The 20,238-nt window shown below is 39.2% G+C and overlaps 1 protein-coding gene across 1 annotated transcript; it reads left to right on the forward strand.

Moving 5' to 3' along the window:
* The first annotated feature begins 37 nt into the window (after window positions 1-37).
* On the forward strand, window positions 38-19,514 carry LOC103512074 (integrator complex subunit 3 homolog). Its single transcript, XM_026825658.1, has 13 exons — window positions 38-173; window positions 1,705-1,850; window positions 2,688-2,794; window positions 3,921-4,045; window positions 6,041-6,120; window positions 7,379-7,580; window positions 8,040-8,268; window positions 8,767-8,846; window positions 8,889-9,096; window positions 10,200-10,378; window positions 10,623-10,781; window positions 18,726-19,260; window positions 19,371-19,514. The coding sequence occupies exons 1-12, from the start codon at window positions 38-40 to the stop codon at window positions 19,070-19,072; spliced, it is 1,998 nt and encodes a 665-aa protein (XP_026681459.1). The 3' UTR covers window positions 19,073-19,260; window positions 19,371-19,514.
* Window positions 19,515-20,238: the final 724 nt, after the last annotated feature.

Here is a 20,238-nt window from a genome sequence, read left to right on the forward strand (position 1 = left end):
TTTGGTGTTCAAAAGAAATTTTCTGAATCAAGTACTAATGCAAGCACTGTTCTATTTTATTTCAGGTCGGGATCTGGTTAGACTCCTGCAGAACGTAGCAAGGATACCCGAGTTCGAAGCCCTGTGGAGGCAAATGATTCATCAGCCACAAACTTTGAGTCCCAAATTTACAGGTAAGTAAAAATCAAACCCTTAATGGCTGGTTTCACAAAGTGAGATCAAACGCAGGGCCGGATTAGCCCCCCGCGGGGCCCGGGGCAGTTTCAAAGGCGCGGGGCCCCCAGGACCTACCCCCCTCCCTACTAGAAAACTGCTAGGCTGGTTAGGGTTAGCTGTTCTCCTCCCTGTTTATAGTCCCACAGCCAGACGCTAGTCTACTCTCTGTTTAACGTCCCCTAGCCAGATAAATGTCCAAATAATCTCAGCACCCAATGTTTACCTACCATGCTGACACCGGTCACTATGCGCATTTATATTAGCTAGGTACTCATTTTCCTCACGAGGCTGATTGGGCCCCGCAACAGCCAGTCACGGAATCAATCATTTGCATGATACAATTATTTGACCCCACCGGGAATATTTAGAACCCGGGTCTCCCGCGTGCAACAAGCCAGACAAATGGATTCAAGTATCTGGATTGGATGGATATGAAAATCCCATTCACTGGACTCGGATTTGATAGATTCATTAGACTCAGACAAAATTATTTTAAGAGTATCTTTCAGATTCACTTAACAATAAAAAAAACCCCCTAAGCTAAAAACTTCAGCTGTTAAATCTGAAGTTGTTGTAGGCGATGACGTCATGATTCTGACTCCCGCTTCGTTCGTTGTGCGCAAGCGTTACTGCCCATTGTGACGTCACAACTGTTTGCTGTTTGTGAGCACATCTTTCATGCAAAATATCATGCAACATTCTTTTTTTTAGAAAAAACCCATAATATCTAGTGTAAGTCCTCAAAGCGCGGGGCCCCCAAAAGCGCGGGGCCCGTGGCAGTCTGCCATTCTGCCTTATGGGTAATCCGGCCCTGGTCAAACGCTATTTAAGTTTTACTCTTGGATTAAGCAATCTACCTAATTGTTAAACTCACTTTGTGGACCAGGCCGTAAATGAGCAACCTTCGTAGTCCAGTGAGTAGACTTGCACACGGAAGGTCCCGTGTTCGACTCCCGGTAAAGTAGACGTTTTTTTCGTTTCTGTTCTTCAAATATGAAGTGCACTCAAACTCGTGAGGACAATTGAGTTGCTACTTGAATTGAGTAACTACCAGCAGGCTGGTTATTTTAATCTATTGTATTCTTTTCCAGTCTATCTATTTTATTTTATTCTCATTTGTATTTATTCTATCCCATTTTATTTTGTTCTCATCTCTTTTAATTTATTTTATTCTTTTCCAGTCTGTTTTATTTTATTCTCATCTGTATTTATTTGATCCCATTTTATTTTATTCTCATCTCTTTTAATTTATTTTATTCTTTTCCAGTCTATTTTATTTTCTTCTCATTTGTATTTATTTTATCCCATTTTATTTTATTCTCATCTCTTTTAATTTATTTTATTCTTTTCCATTCTATTTTATTTTATTCTCATCTGTATATATTTTATCCCATTTTATTTTATTCTCATCTCTTTTAATTTTTAATTTATTTTATTCTTTTCCAGTCTATCTTATTTTTTCTCATCTGTATTTATTTTATTTCACAGGAATTCTTCAAATTCTTCAGACTCGTACGTCGCGTCGCTTTCTACAGTCTCGCCTGACGCCAGAAATGGAGAGGAAACTCGTGTTCCTGACGTCCAATGTTAAATTCGGTCTACAGAAGCGATATCAGGATTGGTTCACCAAACAGGTAAGGTGTATTTTATTATCCAGAGCTTTTCTAGGTTCCCTTGATTTTTTACCCTTTGGACGTAATAGCGCGACCACTCTTGCTGCCACGACGCCACGGGACGCTTTTATATTTTCAATGGTTATCCGAAAGAGGGGTCTCTGATTGAAATTTTGCTATTTGCTTAATGAAAAAATTCCAAAAATTAAAGAGTCTGTCTCTCATTCAATGGAGATATTGGAGATGTTTTCATACATGGGTTTGTGTGGGTAAAACACCGTAGAATACGGTGTTCAGGGTAACCGTGCCCAGTGGTATTGTGCTTGTTTGTCATGCAGAAGATACCAGGTTCGAATCCCGATAATCTGTATCATTTTCATAGGTTTGCTTTATCAGGCGACTACGCGCTATTAACAGTCACGCGACTATGCTTCCAATATGCGACGGACCTTGGACTTAGTTGTCAAATAAATCAGTGTTTCTTAATTAGTTTGGCCCGCGGAACCCTTTTCAAAAGGTGAACATCTTTGCGGAACCCTGAACTTTCAAGATTATTCACCCCAACGTTAACACAGACGAAAGTCCATAACGTTGGGGTATATCCACTAAAATACATTCACTTTTTTCTTTTGAAGTACAAAAATAATACATTTCATTAGCTATAATTATACTCATTGTATTATGTATTGTATTGTATGCCGAATAAATTGTACCAAATAAAAAAGAAAAAAAAAATCATAGGTTTGCTTTTTCAGGCGACTACGCGCTATCAACAGTCACGCGACTATGCTTCCAACATGCGACGGATCTTAGACTTAGTTGTCAAATAAATAAATGAATGTTGTGTTTTGGTTTCAGTATCTCTCAACTACAGAATCACAAGCATTACGTTATGATGTGATTCGATTCATTGTAGGAGTTATACATCCCACCAATGAACTTCTATGTAGTGACATTATACCTAGGTAAGTGAACTCACTTTTTTTCAACAAAATACTCAGATTTATTTATTTACAATTCATGAACAAATCGAACAGCCATTACATTACACTTCCTTCTAGAGATGTGTTAGGAGTGAATAAAGTTAATAGTGAATGAGCATGCCCATCTCGTAGTATGTCTCTCATCAGATGGCGTCTGATCTTCAATCTTCTTCTTTACCTTCGCTTTTTCCCGTGTACAGACGGGGTCGGCGTTTTTCGTCAGCCTCTCAATCAGCACTGGCGTTATTACTTTGGGCTGACATTTGGTTTTGGCTACAGAAATTTTTCGAGTGGATGCCGTTCGCACTCAACCGTGCTGTTTAAGCGAGGGAAATTTTTAAAGTCCCCCAGCCAGACCATTTTTTTCTTCTTTTTTAACTTGAATTATATTTTTTTTTCTTTTTTTTTTTTAATCCAAGCAAGGTTTTTATTTGTAATTTGTGAATTTATTCTATACCAAATACATACCTAAGACCTTGCTTGGACTGTGGGAGTAAAGGGATTTTTCAGTTTCATTTTGGCAGTATAAACAGGGTATATTCTATTCTATTCCAATTTCAGATGGGCAGTGATAGGCTGGCTACATCCATCTTGTACATCCCCAGTAGTATTAGCAAACTGTAAGCTAGCTCTGTTTTATGACTGGCTGTGCTATGACCCGGAGAAGGACAATATTATGAACATAGGTAAGTTTGCATTAGACTCGTGTAGTCTGTGTCATAACATGTCCTTCCTTTCGTACTTAGTATGAATAGTATGTCCCCCATCGGATGGGTGAGAAGAGACACAATACTTCCCATGTGGCTGCTGGGTCAACACGACAACACCACCATTGAGCTATTTTCAATCGAAATAACTTTTTCAGTTCATTCTTGAAATCGAACCCGGGACCTTCTGCATGGCAAGTGGTATACGAGTACAACTTTACTAACTGTGCTCCTGGTAGTACATGGCTTTACCCGGGTACCTACCCCATTTCCATAAGATCTCATTAAAAGCAATGTACATACCCAAGACCTTGCTTGAACTGTGGGAGTAAAGGGATTTTTCAGTTTCATTTTGGCAGTATAAACAGGTTATATTCTATTCTATTCTATTCCAATTTCAGATGGGCAGTGATAGGCTGGCTACTCACGTCTTGTACATCCCCAGTAGTACTAGCAAACTGTAAGCTAGCTCTGTTTTATGACTGGCTGTGCTATGACCCGGAGAAGGACAATATTATGAACATAGGTAAGTTGTACATTAGACTCGTGTAGTCTGTGTCATAACATGTCCTTCCTTTCGTGCTTAGTATGAATAGTATGTCCCCCATCGGATGGGTGAGAAGAGAAACAATACTTCCCATGTGGCTGCTGGGTCAACACGACAACACCATAATCAGAAAGTAACCCATTGAGCTATTTTCAATCGAAATAACTTTTTCAGTTGATTCTTGAAATCGAACCCGGGACCTTCTGCATGGCAAGTGGTATACAACTTTACTAACTGTGCTCCTGGTAGTACATGGCTTTACCCGGGTACCTACCCCATTTCCATAAGATCTCATTAAAAGCAATGTAGAGACCAAAGTAGAATTTAATTTCTGTAGATTTAACACGTCCCAGTTGTAGGTGTTTTGCAAGCGTTTACTCGCGGGTATTTTGACAGTATAAACAGGTTATATTCTATTCTATTCTAATTTCAGATGGGCAGTAATAGGCTGGCTACTGACGTCTTGTACATCCCCAGTAGTATTAGCGAACTGTAAGCTAGCTCTGTTTTATGACTGGCTGTGCTATGACCCAGAGAAGGACAATATTATGAACATAGGTAAGTTGTACATTAGACTCGTGTAGTCTGTGTCATAACATGTCCTTCCTTTCGTGCATAGTATGAATAGTATGTCCCTCACCGGATGGGTGAGAGACACAATACTTCCCATGTGAACAGCAGAACCAGAAAGTAACCCATTGAGCTATTTTCAATCGAAATAACTTTTTTAGTTGATTCTTGAAATCGAACCCGGGACCTTCTGCATGGCAAGTGGTATACGACTTTACTAACTGTCCCTCTGATAATACATGGCTTTACCCGGGTACCTACCCCATTTCCACAAGAGCTCATTATAAGCAATGTAGAGACCAAAGTAGAATTTAATTTCTGTAGATTTAACACGTCCCAGTTGTAGGTGTTTTGCAAGCGTTTACTCGCGGGTTCGATTCCTGCCCGGGGCGCATCTTATCTTGAACAGACAAGGTTCATTCTCGAAGCGGCTGGTTTTCTCCTATCCTGTCCTCTCTACACTTTCCGGATGATAAGACCTCAGCAGTTACAGTTCCCTCTGTCAAACCTCTTCACAGTTTTCAGAAAACAAAAGTTGTAGGGATTTCTATCATATTTTTGTTCATGTGGCCCAGCAGGGTATAATTGAGGGGCGCGCAGCAAGAAGGTCAAAAGTCGACTTTTGCCCTTTTTGCGTATACAGGCTTATTCGACGCGGAATTTTGTTCCTTAACATAATAATAAGACTGGAAGTTGTCACAGAAAAGCAGTTTTTTTATATTTTCCAGATGCTAATGTGCTCCTAATGCCCACCTCCATGCCCCAGTGGTCAAGAGCACTGGTGCTGGGTTTGAATCCTGGCCAGGGCAGAAATTTCATTTTTTAAGCAAACTTTTCCATTCTTGGATAGGTATGGATGTAAAAGAATGTGCCTTGAAGTGATGTGAAAGCAAATGCCAAGGTGCAACCTGGAGGTGCTGGGTTCGAATCCTGGCCAAGGCAGACATTTTCTTACCAAACTATTTTATTTTTGGATAGGTGCAGATGGAAAAGAATGTGCCTTGAAGTAATGTGAAAGCAGTGCCAAGGTACAAGGTATCTTAAAAAAAAGCATAATAATGCTTGTGCAATTACCTCTTTTGTTTTTAAGAGAAATTTTGTGAACCAAGTACTAACATTTCGATTTTTCACGAAGTTACACGAAAAAATCCTTTTTGTAAACAAACAACACTTGTATTAGTAGGAAAAACTTTAAATGCGATTTCCCGAAAACGCGATTTTGCTACATTTGCAAGAATTTTAATGAAATAAATCATTCAAACCGTTCCTGAAAAGTACCATTGGAAGTACTTATATAGGAACAAAAGGAAGATATCTTTATAGTTACGTCAAAATAAACCATTCTCATTTTTGCCCTTCTTGCTGCGCGCCTCTCAATTGAACCATTGTAATGTTGTGTTTCAGAGCCTGCTATTCTTCTCATGTCGAATTCAATTCCAAAGCATGCCAGTATCACGGCCGGTCTACTTGACTTCCTGTGTAGGGTGAGTACCTACCTAAAGTTATCTATAAAGTCAAATGTGTTATTATATCTCAACTTTGGTGCTCACTGCAGCATTGTAGGATTTTCCAAATATCTCTAATGTTTTTTTTTTTTTTTTTTTTTTTTTTTTACATATACATTTTTTTTTTTTATATATAAAAAATAGGTACTTGCTTTTTTTTTTTCTTTTTACATATACATCTCTTTATTTCATATAATATACATAGGTACATGACAAATTAGGAACACATTATTATAGAAATAAGGAGAAATAAGGAGATTGTTGTTGTTGTAGCGGCTTTAGCTTTCGCCGAATGGCAATAGCAGAATAAAGAAAAGAATGATGTCTTTTTGTATCTGCTATACACCGGGGTGATGGTCTCTAGCTCTAGCCATGTTAAATTGGCTGGCTCGTCCTGAACCGCAGTCAACCATCGTGAGGACTTGTGCTTGGTCTTTAAAAGCAGAGAAAACCCTTTGAAAAACTGCCAGCCTGCTAGGCTGGTTAGGGTTAGCTGTTCTCCTCCCTGTTTATAGTCCCACAGCCAGACGCTAGTCTACTCTCTGTTTAACGTCCCCTAGCCAGACAGTCAGGAGAGAGTAAAAACTATTTCTTATTTATTAATGAAAATCTGAAAGTATTCAGTGTTAAACTTTGTCCTACAGTGGGTATAACTACCGAGCTGTTTTTTTTTTTTTTTTTTTTTTTTTTTTTATTTTCCGTAAAGAGGCTGATTGGGCCCCGCAACAGCCAGTCACGGAATCAATCATTTGCATGATACAATTAATTGAACCCCCACCGGGAATAATTTAGAACCGGGTCTCTCCCGCGTGCCAGGCGGGCGCAGTGGACACTACGCCCATGGGAGCTGACGATATTATTTAGTGTAAAAGTCAGCTCCCATGGCGTAGTGATCACTGCGCTCGCCTTCAGGCGGGAGACCCGGGTTCGATTCTCGGCGGGGTCAAGAAATTTGTATCATGCAAATGATTGATTCCGTGACTGGCTGTTGCGGGGCCCACTCAGCCTCGTGAGGAAAATGAGTAGCTATGACATATAAATGCGCATAGCGACCGGTGCCAGCATGGTAGGTAAACATTGGATTTTAGGATTATTGAGATACATATTGGACAAAATCCTACAATGCTGCAGTGAGCACCAAAGTTGTGATATAATAACACAAAGAAACTGCATTTACATTTACATTTAGTGTAAAAAAGAAAGAAAAAAATTAAATCCCTATGTCTTCGTATTTCAGATCATCCTCAATTTTCATCCGACCCTGACCGAGCATATCAAGGCAGGCGTGGTCTCCTCTCTGCATCAGATCCTAGAGAAGCGAGTACTACCGTTGCCAACCCTGGGCTCCGTGTTTGATTCGGCCAAGCTAGATGCAGAGTTGAGAGCCATGGTGCAGGATATCTTCGGTGTATTCTGCCGCTCACCCCCGTCCCCGCCTGGTGAGTTGAAAAAAAAATCTAACGCATCACCGTTAGTAGAGCTAAACCCCCGGTGTGGTTGAGTATTTCATATAAATTTAAAGTTATGGGTACCTATGATGTGATTTTGGGTAATTTTTCAACGGGGTAAAAGTAAGTGTTATTTGTTCATGCCCATAAATTCATATGTGTTTATCTGATCGGCCTTCAGCCGCTGGCAAAGCTAGCTATGTTATACTTGTAAAGAATAAAATATTGCGGCCTTCGAAGGCCGCACCTTTTGGTAACAGATCTGGTGTTAATCATAATGCAGCCTTCGGCCCTGGCAAGGCCGGCTATGTAAGCTGAGTAAAAAAAGAAATATAATGCGGCCCCCGGCCGCTGCGATTTTATTCAAATTTGGATATGTTATAGGTATAATCAAAAGCTACCTTTGTTGGCATAATGGGACTAATTTTTTTTCACCTTTATTATTTCCAGGGCCGGGAGGAGGTGGAGGGGGAGGAGGAGGAGGAAAGGAGGCCGTGTTCAGCGACGACGAAGAAGATAACACGCCCACCCTGAACAATACAAACAGCAAGCGAGTCAAGCCCAGCCCTGGGGGCGCCCCCATTAACTCGGCACCGCTACCACCCTGTAGTGATCTGCTGAGTGTAGATATGAAATCTCATATGAGTACCCTGTATGGAGAGAACGATTCTGAAGTCAAGTAAGTGAGACTCGTGTGGTCTGTGCCGTAACATGCTCATCCCGAAGTGTGTCTCTCATTTCGGTGCTGGGTAAAGAAAATAAAACCATTAAGTTACCCCCATTGAATTATTTGCTATTGAAATACGAGTGCAAATTTTTTTGTCGACTCTGGTAAATAATCAAACCCTTATTTATTTTGCATTTTCCTTTAAACAAAATAATTCCCATACTGTAAAATGTTACTTAATAGAATTCAGAGCGAGTGGCTGATGCCAGTTGCCGCTCTATCCCTTGATCATTTCCAATATTTGTGAACAATCTGTTGATATAAACGATATACTTCAATCTTCAAATTCTATCAATGTGATTTCTCAATTATTTAGCCTTAAGATACCATGCCTTAAGATATTTAGCCTTAAGATACATGGTATCTTAAATCACATTGATTGATCTCAGGTACCATAAGCATTGTACAAAACAGTACACTTCAAAACCTGTTCTGTTTTTTCCCCCTCAGATGTTTAGCTATGGAACGGATAGTCGAGTTAATACTACAGGAGGATTATGAGCAAGAAATCCTGAGTGCAGTGGGCAATCCATTGCAGGTATCTTAGTTCTATATTATTTAACCCATTGCAGGTCGTCTGGTCATGATGAAGGGCCCGGGTATACAGACTCTACTACAGGTGTCTCTCACATGGGAAACGTTCGAGCAGATGTGTCTATGGCAGTTATTCTCAGCGCATGATATTGCTCTCGCTCAGATTCTACCTATTCTACCCAGACTGAAGTTCTCCTTCCACGCGGAGGCCTTGTCTGCCATCCTGTTACTCTTGAAACAAGAAAAGTAAGTCCTAAAAGTGTAGTAAAAAAGCACTTTTCTGGGGGGTTCGTGGAAAAAAATTGTAGAAATTTTTTTCTATGAATGTAAAAGTATAATAACTTTATTTTGGATTAAAAATTACATTTTAAAACTTAAATTACAAGTGGGTCCCATCTTCCCATGGAATAGTTTGGATCATCTTCCTAGTGCCTCTCAATCTCATTGAGATGGTGCGGATTATGGTCTGTTACTCTTGAAACAAGAAAAGTAAGTCCTAAAAGTGTAGTAAAAAAGCACTTTTCTGGGGGTTCGTGGAAAAAAAAAAATGGTAGAAATTTTTTTCTATGAATGTAAAAGTATAATAACTTTATTTTGGATTAAAAATTACATTTTAAAACTTGAATTACAAGTGGGTCCCATCTTCCCATGGAATAGTTTGGATCATCTTCCTAGTGCCTCTCAATCTCATTGAGATGGTGCGGATTATGGAGATCTGGGTCTGGATCTGCAGGCAGTTTTTATTTTATTTTATTTATTTATTTTACGTGCCCAAAAGTTTTCTTCCTTTTCTCAGATAAAAGTGCAGCAATTTGAGCCAAACTTTATTAAATTCCACATGTAGTACACAATCAGTTGAGCAGATAGAAATACTCCAGCTCGTGGAGGTCTACTAATGACCCCTTTATATGAAAGTATTTTCAATCTTATTTTAACTGTAGGTAACCATTTTGTAAAACAAACAAAACTGTAGGTAACCATTTTGTCTGAGAAGTATTCTGTGTCGTTTTGACAAACCAAACTTTGTGAAGTCCGTCATTAAATTTTATTGGTTGTTTCTCTCGTAGACCTGATGAGGATTCCCTGAAGCAAGTTCTATGTCGGGAAGTGAAGCCCCTATCTGATATGTTCGTGGTGTCTACTTTATTAAATTCCACATGTAGTACACAATCAATTGAGCAGATAGAAATACTCCAGCTCGTGGAGTCTACTAATGACCCCTTTATATGAAAGTATTTTCAATCTTATTTTAACTGTAACCATTTTGTGTGAGAAGTATGCTGTGTCGTTTTGGCAAACCAAACTTTGGGCAGTCCGTCAATTAATTTTATTGATTGTTTCTCTCGTAGACCTGATGAGGATTCCCTGAAGCAAGTTCTATGTCGGGAAGTGAAGCCCCTATCTGATATGTTCGTGGTGTCTATACTTCAACATTGGTGTCAGACGGATGCGGACCTGTTGGCGGAAATATTGTCGGATCTCCTCTCAACGAGATGTCCTGCCACCTCACCCAACAAACGGAAAAGAGGTAAGATTCCGAAAGTTCTAATAGTGTTCATATGTTTCTTACCTTTTTTTCCCCCCTTTAGGCCCGTTCGCTTGAGGGGTTTAGAAAATATTTCAAAATAATCGAAATCGATAATTCGATTAATCGAAAGAAAAAAAAATATCGATTATACCTAACCCCCCAAAAATCACATCATAGGTACCCATAACTTCAACTTTTATACGAAATACCCAACCCAATTTTTTATTCTTTGTTGTCATTTCAGGAGGTCAGGGGCAAGGTTTAGGCGCCAAGGCCGGGGTCACCCCTCCCAGTGCTGAGCGTATTCTAGGACATCTAGAGCGAGTTAGATACGGATGTAAAGTTCTATTCCTCAACACACGCATGCAGCGCGCACTACACATAGCACAGGCCTGCTGTACAGGTAAGAGAAACATTTAGAAAAAACCACCGAGTCAATACTTAGACCTCTTTTCGTTCGGTACATGAACATGTGCTAGTATAGGGTTAAATGGTAGAGATTGCTCTTTGAAAAAGTTTGTCCAGTTCAGACTTATGTGGCGTATGGTACAGGTGGGCGAATAAATGGTACGTTTTTTAGGTGGGGTACAGTGATTTAAAGTAGGCTCCAAGGGTGTCTCACTTATAAGTGCGGCATGTAAAAAAAATTAGGATCACTGTCGCACTCATACGTGCGAAGTGTACCATTTCATTTACCCTACTTAGTGGTTTTATTCAATAAAAGAGACATATGTCACAAGCCTAAGGCTACAAAAAAAGCAACTTATCCATGCTCATGAGAGAGAAGAAAGAGAGAGAGAGAGGAGAGTAGGAGAGAGAGAGAGAGAGAGAGAGAGAGAGAGAGAGAGAGAGAGAACAAAAGAGACATATGTCACAAGCCTAAGGCTACAAAAAAGCAACTTATCCATGCTCATGAAAGAGAGAGAGAGAGAAAGAGAGAGAGAACTTTGATTTTTTAAGCATTTATTTTAAGAGAGGACTAACATTGTGGGTCATTGTCCCTAAAAGATTTGAAACCATTGTTTAAGGAGATAAAAAAAAAAAAAAGCTTTTGGCATAGTTAAATAAAGATCAAAACTTACCATTTAAAAACTTTATTATTTTCAGCTTATTCACCTTGAAGTCAAACCGACAATCAAGAAGCAAATTATCCGAGAGCTCAAAGTTCTACATGAGTGTAACTTTGCACACATCGTTGGATAAGATATAAAAAAAAGCTTTTGGCATAGTTAAATAAAGATCAAAACTTACCATTTAAAAACTTCATTATTTTCAGCTTATCCACCTTGAAGTCAAACCAACAATCAAGAAGCAAATTATCCGAGAGCTCAAAGTTCTACATGAGTGTAACTTTGCACACATCGTTGGATTCTACGGAGCTTTCATCAGTGACCAAGACATTAGTATTTGCATGGAGTACATGGACGGGGGCTCACTGGATCTTATTCTGAAGAAAGCTGGCAAAATACCCGAGCACATTCTAGGCACCATCACATCTGCGGTAAGGTGACAACTTACTTAGGGTTTGTTTGCTCGAGGTTAATTTCACTGTATAACTGCTGAGGTTTTTAGTGGTGGGGGTTTTACCCTCTGTTCTTTACTAAGCTACCCACCACCTCACATGAAGTTCACCTAGTCTGAAAGAGGCAGGAAAAAACCTGTAGACATTTGCCTAAAATACCTTGGTGGTTGCCCACCTGCATACCAACTACATGATAATATTGCCCAACTAACAGTGATCTATTGGGAAGTATCACAGCAGAGGTCTTTTTTTTTTTCAAAGGTTTGATACAGGGAACTGTAACTGTTAAGGTCTTCTGGCCTTATTGTCCTGAAAGCAAACAGATAATTAAGACAGGACAGGAGAAAGCCAGCTGTTCCGAGAACAAACCTTATCTATTTGGTATAAAATTCACACTAGGTGGGAATCAAACCCATGACCTAATGCTTACAATACAAACATGTTACCTTGATAAAAAAAAGAAAAGAAAAAGAAAAAAGAAAATAAACTTAGTGATTCATTCCTTCAGTATTAAAACAAGTCCCATATTCATCTTTTCAGGTGCTCAAAGGACTAACTTACCTGCGAGAGAAGCATGCTATTATTCATCGTGATGTGAAGCCGAGTAACAGAGTTTTTTTTTCTCTCTCAAGAGATTTGATGGCGGAACTGCAACAACAAAAATATCAACAAAAGTAATGAAGAACACAAATAGCTTTTACTCTTCACAGTTGGGGGAGGGTTTTTTTTATTGTTTGTTTATACAGACATGTTTCACCATTGCTGGCATCATCAGTGTAAAAAATTGCACATAGGAAAAAGAAAGCTTCACAAAAAGGAAAACTCCTCCCCCAACTGTGAAGAGTAAAAGCTATTTGTGTCCTTCTTTTCAAGATGAATCTTCACAAAGTCACGTCAGAATCTATCAATATAACAAAAGTAATCCCAAAATCAAAGAGATGAGGACAAGAGAGAAGTAAAACAACTGTACCAAGAATAAATTGTATCTGTTGAGGATATAATTCATCTGGAGTCAGAATAAAACCTGCAACATAGCATTTTAAAGGCTAATTAAGCTCTGTTCTGGTTCTTGTCTGTCAAAATCAGAAGGAGAAATAATAATTCAATTGTTCCCAGGGTACTTGTGCACAAGTCACGTCCGTGGAATATTGCTACCAAAGGAACTTGCACAAACAAGCAGTGACCCTGGTTAATATAGGGTTAGGTTAAACACAAGAAGGAGTTTTCACAATTAGAGCAGTGATTAGTGTTATTATAGGGTTAGGTTAAATTGTTTAATGCGAGCCGTTTTTTAAAGAGATTTGATAGAGGAAACTGTAACTGTCAAGGTCTTATCGTCCCGAAAGGTAAAAGAGAACGAAGACAGGATAGGAGAAAGCCAACCCTTCGGAGACCTAACCTCATCCCTTTGGGATAAAATCCGCCCCGGGCGGGTTACATATTTTCCATTCTGCCCGGGGCAAACTTTTCCTTAAGAGTCAAGTTCGTTCTCGGATTGGCTAGTTTTTCTACTCGTCCTGTCCTCTTTCTGTCTATGTCATAAATGAAAAGACAGACTTCACTGGTTTTTACAATAATGTGTTTTTTTTTTCCTCTTTACACATTTAAACGGACATGTTCAGACTTCACTGGTTTTTACAAGAATGTGTTTTTTTTCCCCCTCTTTACACATTTAAACGGACATGTTTCACCCCTGTGGGCATCATCAGTATTCAATGAAAATTTACATTTTAGAAGGATATTTTTACTCCATTTAGATTTAGAAGGACAGAAGGGCTCCTTTTGTCTTCCCTTTTGCTAGAAGTGTACGTAATTAGGTAATTGACTTTTTTTTTGTGCAGAGGGGGAAATCTTCCAAAGACGGCCATTGCAAAAAAAAAAAAAAAAAACTTCAGTTTATTTATTAAATTTTGATAGTGGGAACTGTAACTGCAAAGGTCTTATCGTCCCGAAAGCGAAGAGTGAAGAAAGACAGGATAGGAGAAAGTCAGCCGTTTTTTTTAAAGAGATTTGATAGAGGAAACTGTAACTGTCAAGGTCTTATCGTCCCGAAAGGTAAGAGAGAACGAAGACAGGATAGGAGAAAGCCAACCCTTTGGAGACCTAACCTCATCCCTTTAGGATAAAATCCGCCCCGGGCGGGTTACATATTTTCCATTCTGCCCGGGGCAAACTTTTCCTTAAGAGTCAAGTTCGTTCTCGGATTGGCTAGTTTTTCTACTCGTCCTGTCCTCTTTCTGTCTATGTCATAAATGAAAAGACAGACTTCACTGGTTTTTACAATAATGTGTTTTTTTTTTCCTCTTTACACATTTAAACGGACATGTTTCACCCTCGTGGGCATCATCAGTATTCAATGAAAATTTTCATTTTAGAAGGATATTTTTACTCCATTTAGAAGGACAGAAGGGCTCCTTTTGTCTTCCCTTTTGCCAGAAGTGTACGTAAATTAATTGACTTTTTTTTTGTGCAGAGGGGGAAATCTTCCCAAGACGGCCATTGCAAAAAAAACCTTTAGACCTACTAAAACCCAACTTCTCCCTTTAGGGCCCTGGTAATCTATTTCATTTATTCTTTCACCCCCATATACAGGTATCTAGAAGACAGCATCGGTCGGCCGCTGTGCGTTCTGTTCCGCTCCATGTGTCAGCTGCGTGAAGACGATTCCCGCTTCTCCATGCTGGCCTGTGTACTGAGCGAGCTCTACACAGCCGCACCGTGTGTCGGCTACCTGCTCCTCTACTATCTGTGTGTGTCCAGTCGTGAGACGTCCTCCTATGCTAGCGAACCTAGCGGAAATAACACCAACAAGATGTCCAATAATAATAGTAGTAATGAGTAAGTCATTTGTAATTTTGTAATTTGTAATTTATTTGTACAATTTATTTGACATAAAATACATAATATGAGTACAATGTATAGGTAAAGATAACAGTATTATTTATGTATTTAAAATTACTTATGTATTCATTAAAATAATATAATAATAATAACAATAATAATAATAACAATAATAATAATAAGTTAGCCTCCAAATTAGCCCCTATTATTATGTTAAGGCGGTCTCTTCCTGATCCCTGATGTGCCGCGTCCATTTTAGTTTAGGACTATTGCACTGCTAAATTAGCCCCTAACTTCCCAACCTAGAAAATATCTTCGGGAATCGAACGCGGAACTCTGGAATGTGATCCCGTAGCCTAGGTCTGATAGTTCTGAAAAAATGGACCATTTCAAGGAGGGCTTATTATTATCATTATTTTCTCTCTGCATATCATAGTGACAGTTTTCCCTAACCAATTCCGATCGACATGAAGTAAAGAAGGTTGAGAGAATAGACGTTCATAGAACTGGCAAAATAGAACTGACTGGAAAGTTGACAGAGTTGAACAAGCTGGGTCCGTCCCTCCGGGAATTTTTTAGCCCGTAGTTTATTCGATCGTGATTAAAGAAAATCAGTACCTATGTACCTACCTAATTTGTTTGATATTCAGTTTATTATTATTCTTGATTTTACTTTCATGTAATGATTTAAAATCAAGACTAGAGCCCGTTCTCCCTTTACTAAGACCTTGCTTGGACTGTGGGAGTAAAGGGATTTTTCAGTTTCATTTTGGCAGTATAAACAGGGTATATTCTATTCTATTCCAATTTCAGATGGGCAGTGATAGGCTGGCTACTGACGTCTTGTACATCCCCAGTAGTATTAGCAAACTGTAAGCTAGCTCTGTTTTATGACTGGCTGTGCTATGACCCGGAGAAGGACAATATTATAGTGGGAACTGTACCTGCAAAGGTCTTATCGTCCCGAAAGCGAAGAGTGAAGAAGAACAAGAACAAAGGAATTTTAATTGTGTTGAGCATAAATGCTTGTCATAAATGTCGTTTCATTTATTCTTTCACCCCCATATACAGGTATCTAGAAGACAGCATCGGTCGGCCGCTGTGCGTTCTGTTCCGCTCCATGTGTCAGCTGCGTGAAGACGATTCCCGCTTCTCCATGCTAGCCTGTGTACTGAGCGAGCTCTACACAGCCGCACCGTGTGTCGGCTACCTGCTACTCTACTATCTGTGTGTGTCCAGTCGTGAGACGTCCTCCTATGCTAGCGAACCTAGCGGAAATAACACGAACAAGATGTCCAATAATAATAGTAGTAATGAGTAAGTCATTAAAATAGTATAATAATAATTAGTTAGCCTCCAAATCAGCCCCTATTATTATGTTAAGGCGGTCTCTTCCTGATCCCTGATGTGCCGCGTCCATTTTAGTTTAGGACTATTGCACTGCCAAATTAGCCCCTAACTTCCCAACCTAGAAAATATCTTCGGGAATCGAACGCGGACCTCTGGTATGTGATCCCGTAGCCTAGGTCTCATAGTTCTGAAAAAATGAACCATTTCAAAGAGGGCTTATTATTAGCATCATTTCCTCTCTGCATATCATAGTGACAGTTTTCCCTAACCAATTCCGATCGACATGAAGTAAAGAAGGTCGAGAGAATAGACGTTCACAGAATTGGCGAAATAGAACTGACTGGAAAGTTGACAGAGTTGAACAAGCTGGGTCCGTCCCTCCGGGAATTTTTTAGCCCGTAATTTATTCGATCGTGATTAAAGAAAATCAGTACCTATGTACCTACCTAATTTGTTTAATATTCAGTTTATTATTATTCTTGTTTGATTTTACTATCATGTAATGATTTAAAATCAAGACTAGAGCCCGTTCTCCCTTTATTCCCAATATACGGTTCAAGTCACCCATCCATTTATTGGCCTTGCTCGGCGTAGCTTAACATAGGTAACGCTAAAACCGGTCTTAAATGATCGACTGAAGTGTTATCTAAAACTTTCTCGCTTTGAGTTCATAGGTCGTCGCGACAAATTTCAAGATCAGAGCTCAATTGTGTGAGAAAATGTGAAAAAAAAATCCCACAATTACTCAATTAACTTTAAGTCACCCATCCATTTATTGGCCTTGCTCGGCGTAGCTTAACATAGATAACGCTAAAACCTGGACAAAATTTGCACCACCATTTTCGTGATCCTGGTAAAAAGACCTTTAATTTGATATATAGGTCGACCAGGTTTGGATAAGTCCCTTCTACGGGGACAGACGGACAGACTGACAGACGGACAGACAGACGACACCGAAGCGAATACAATAGTCCGTCCCTTTTACCTTTTTATTACTATTGTAATAATAAAGGAAGGACGGACTAAAAACTGCGACTCCACCGGGAATCGAACCCGGCGTGATAACCACATGTATTTGGAGGTTGGCCCTGTTTAACTACACACTAGAAATTGTGATAAGCAACCTCAGAGGCTATTAGTGATATATTCTTATTTCTTGTCTTGTCTTGTCTTGAATGGATAATTATGTAGGTAAGATTAACACTCGTATTTATGAACAAGAATGATCGTTCTTAGATCAGTCCCAAGTCTAAATTGACCAATCAAATGCCTTCAGACTATGCTTAGCACGAACTTGAGAGCCAGCATTTTGTTCATAAATATGGGTGTAAGTTGGAATGCGTAAAATGTGAGCAAATTGTGATAGTGTGTGACTTGGCTTTCTGATTTCGCAGGAGTAACAATAACAAGAGCTTTGTATACAAGGAATTCTGTACATACATAGACAAAGAACTTGAATCCTGCCTCCTGACAGATCTGACGGTAAGTTGTTGCCAAAACTAGGTTTGATTCACTTTATAACAAAACTTGAACATCCAATGGAGCAGTTGCAAATGGGTAAAAATTATTAATAAATGGTCGATTCCTATGTAAAAAGTTGTGAAAAATCCAAATCTGAGGTCAGAAACGAAGTACACTGGCCTTTCCACAATATATTTGTTCTTTACAAGTATAACGTATGTAGCTAGCTTTGCCAGTCCGGCCGCTGGAATAAACACATAGGTATGAATTTATGGGCATGAACAAATAACACTTACTTTTACCCCGTTGCATTATTACCAAAAATCACATCATAGGTACCCATAACTTCAACTTTAATACGAAATACCCAACCCAATTTTATATTATTTGTTATTATTTCAGGAGGTCAGGGGCAAGGCTTAGGCGCCAAGGCCGGGGTCACCCCTCCCAGTGCTGAGCGTATTCTAGGACATCTAGAGCGAGTTAGATACGGATGTAAAGTTCTATTCCTCAACACACGCATGCAGCGCGCACTACACATAGCACAGGCCTGCTGTACAGGTAAGAGAAACATTTAGTGGTCCAGTCAACTGTAGAACTTACTCTCACTCCTTTTCGGGTCCAAAATTAATTGAGGTAAGTAGTTAAGTGTCGAAGAAAATGTTTGCCAAGTTTCATTGAAATGGGAAGAACCGTTCGAGAGTTATCGTGTATCAAACATACCAGACAAAATAGGAGAAAAAACCACCGAGTCAATACTTAGACCTCTTTTCGTTCGGTACATGAACATGTGCTAGTATAGGGTTAAATGGTAGAGATTGCCCAAAACATTTAGTGGTCCAGTCAACTGTAGAACTTACTCTCACTCCTTCTTGGGTCCAAAATCAATTGAGGTAAGTAGTTAAGTGTTGAAGAAAACGTTTGCCAAGTTTCATTAAAATGGGAAGAACCGTTCGAGAGTTATCGTGTATCAAACATACCAGACAAAATAGGGGGAAAAACCACCGAGTCAATACTTAGACCTCTTTTCGTTTGGTACATGAACATGTGCTAGTATAGGGTTAAATGGTAGAGATTGCCCCAGGCAATATTCGCCCTTTGTAATTTATTTAATTTGTGTACCTTCAATTATAACCAATAGAGAATCTAAATAAATTATTGTTTGTATTTCAGACACACAACGTACGCTCTATTCTAACCTGTTCGCGTTACTAGACGAGGGAGAAACATCCAGCACCACCAACAACTGCTCCAATCAGAACTCAAACAGCAAATCCAATTCAAACAAACGCGGTCGCCGTGTCAATCGTTCCAGCGGTGGCGGAACCGGTGGAAGCTCCAACGCGAGAAACTCGGGCGGTTCCACGGGGCGGCAAAGTCGCGCGACATCGGCGAGTGTGGTGGATATTTCATCCGAGTCTAGAAGCGACTCGTCAAGTGAAGAGGAGCTGGTCAAGGTGAAACCCGCGCCCAAGAAGCGGAAAAAAGCGCCCGCGGTGCTCCATTCGGATTCGGACTGATTGAAGTGACCTTGAAAACTTGATATTCTCATGGCCGTGACCTTGAAGAGTAAAGTGACCTTGAATTGCGATTCTCACAGACGTGACCTTGACGTGTCCTTGAGAGAATTACAATTCTAAAGTCTTTGACTATGGAGTGTCCTTGGAATTTATCTAGGCCGTAACCTTGAAAGCTTAATATTCTCAAGGTCGTGACCTTGAATGTGACCTTGAGAGAATTACGATTCTAAAGTCTTTGACTATGGAGTGTCCTTGGAATTTATCTAGGCCGTAACCTTGAAAGCTTAATATTCTCAAGGTCGTGACCTTGAATTGCGATTCTCACCAACGTGACCTTGGAGAATTATGAGTCTCCAAGGCCGTGACTTAAAAGTGTCCTTGAGTGAAACAACTTTGGAGGAGTACAAGCCCGTATTTATGAACGCAAGTTCTCGCTCGCAAATCAGACTGAAGTTTCAAATTGATGCTTCAGTTCTTCTTGAGATAAACTTGTAAGAGTTAAGATTAAGTCTTTGACCTTGAAATGTTCTTGGTGTTTGGTAACCTTGGTGAAACTGTACAAAATCAAAGGTGTCTACTATTTGAGATCCTCATCATCTTGTTGATAGTAGAGAAGAAACACGTTATGGGATTATGGACTAAAAGACGTTATTTAGAATACAAATTATTCAAAACGTTCTGTTTATTGATGCAGTTTAATAAATAGAAATAAACAAATGATGCTTAAAAGCCAATGAAATAGAAGTTTAATGTAATGAAATTCCAATTAATGAATAAAAACTAATTAGCCATTCATGTATTACAAATTACAATAGTTGTGTCCAATTCTCCAATTTTATGTACAAATTACTTATGTATATGAGTATAAACTTGGTTTAGATTTAACTCTCGGTTGAAGCAATCTGATTGGCTGATATTTTTGATTTTTTAATCCAAGAGTTATAGTGGATTTCACCAATGACTCAATGAGAGATTTAACTAATGGGAGAATTTTTAATCATCCAAGAACGATATTTTACTAATCCAAAAGGGAGTTTTTAATGATCCAAAAGGGAGTTTTTAATGATCCAAAAAGGAGTTTTTAGTGATCCAAAAAGGAGTAGATTTTAAAAACTCCCGTTTAGATGATAAAAACTCCTTTTTAGATGATTAAAAATTCTCCCTCA

The sequence above is a fragment of the Diaphorina citri genome, unplaced genomic scaffold, assembly GCF_000475195.1.
Source record: "Diaphorina citri unplaced genomic scaffold, Diaci psyllid genome assembly version 1.1 scaffold787, whole genome shotgun sequence".
In the NCBI taxonomy this organism is placed as follows: domain Eukaryota; kingdom Metazoa; phylum Arthropoda; class Insecta; order Hemiptera; family Psyllidae; genus Diaphorina; species Diaphorina citri.

What these genes read in the sequence shown, in the direction of transcription:
- LOC103512074 (XM_026825658.1), top strand. Translation starts at nt 38, where the DNA reads ATGCAAGCACTGTTCTATTTTATTTCAGGTCGGGATCTGGTTAGACTC. An exon ending in TTTGAGTCCCAAATTTACAG is followed by an intron (nt 174 to 1,704) that starts GTAAGTAAAAAT and finishes TTTATTTCACAG; the next exon opens with GAATTCTTCAAATTCTTCAG. An exon ending in GGACAATATTATGAACATAG is followed by an intron (nt 4,046 to 6,040) that starts GTAAGTTGTACA and finishes GTTGTGTTTCAG; the next exon opens with AGCCTGCTATTCTTCTCATG.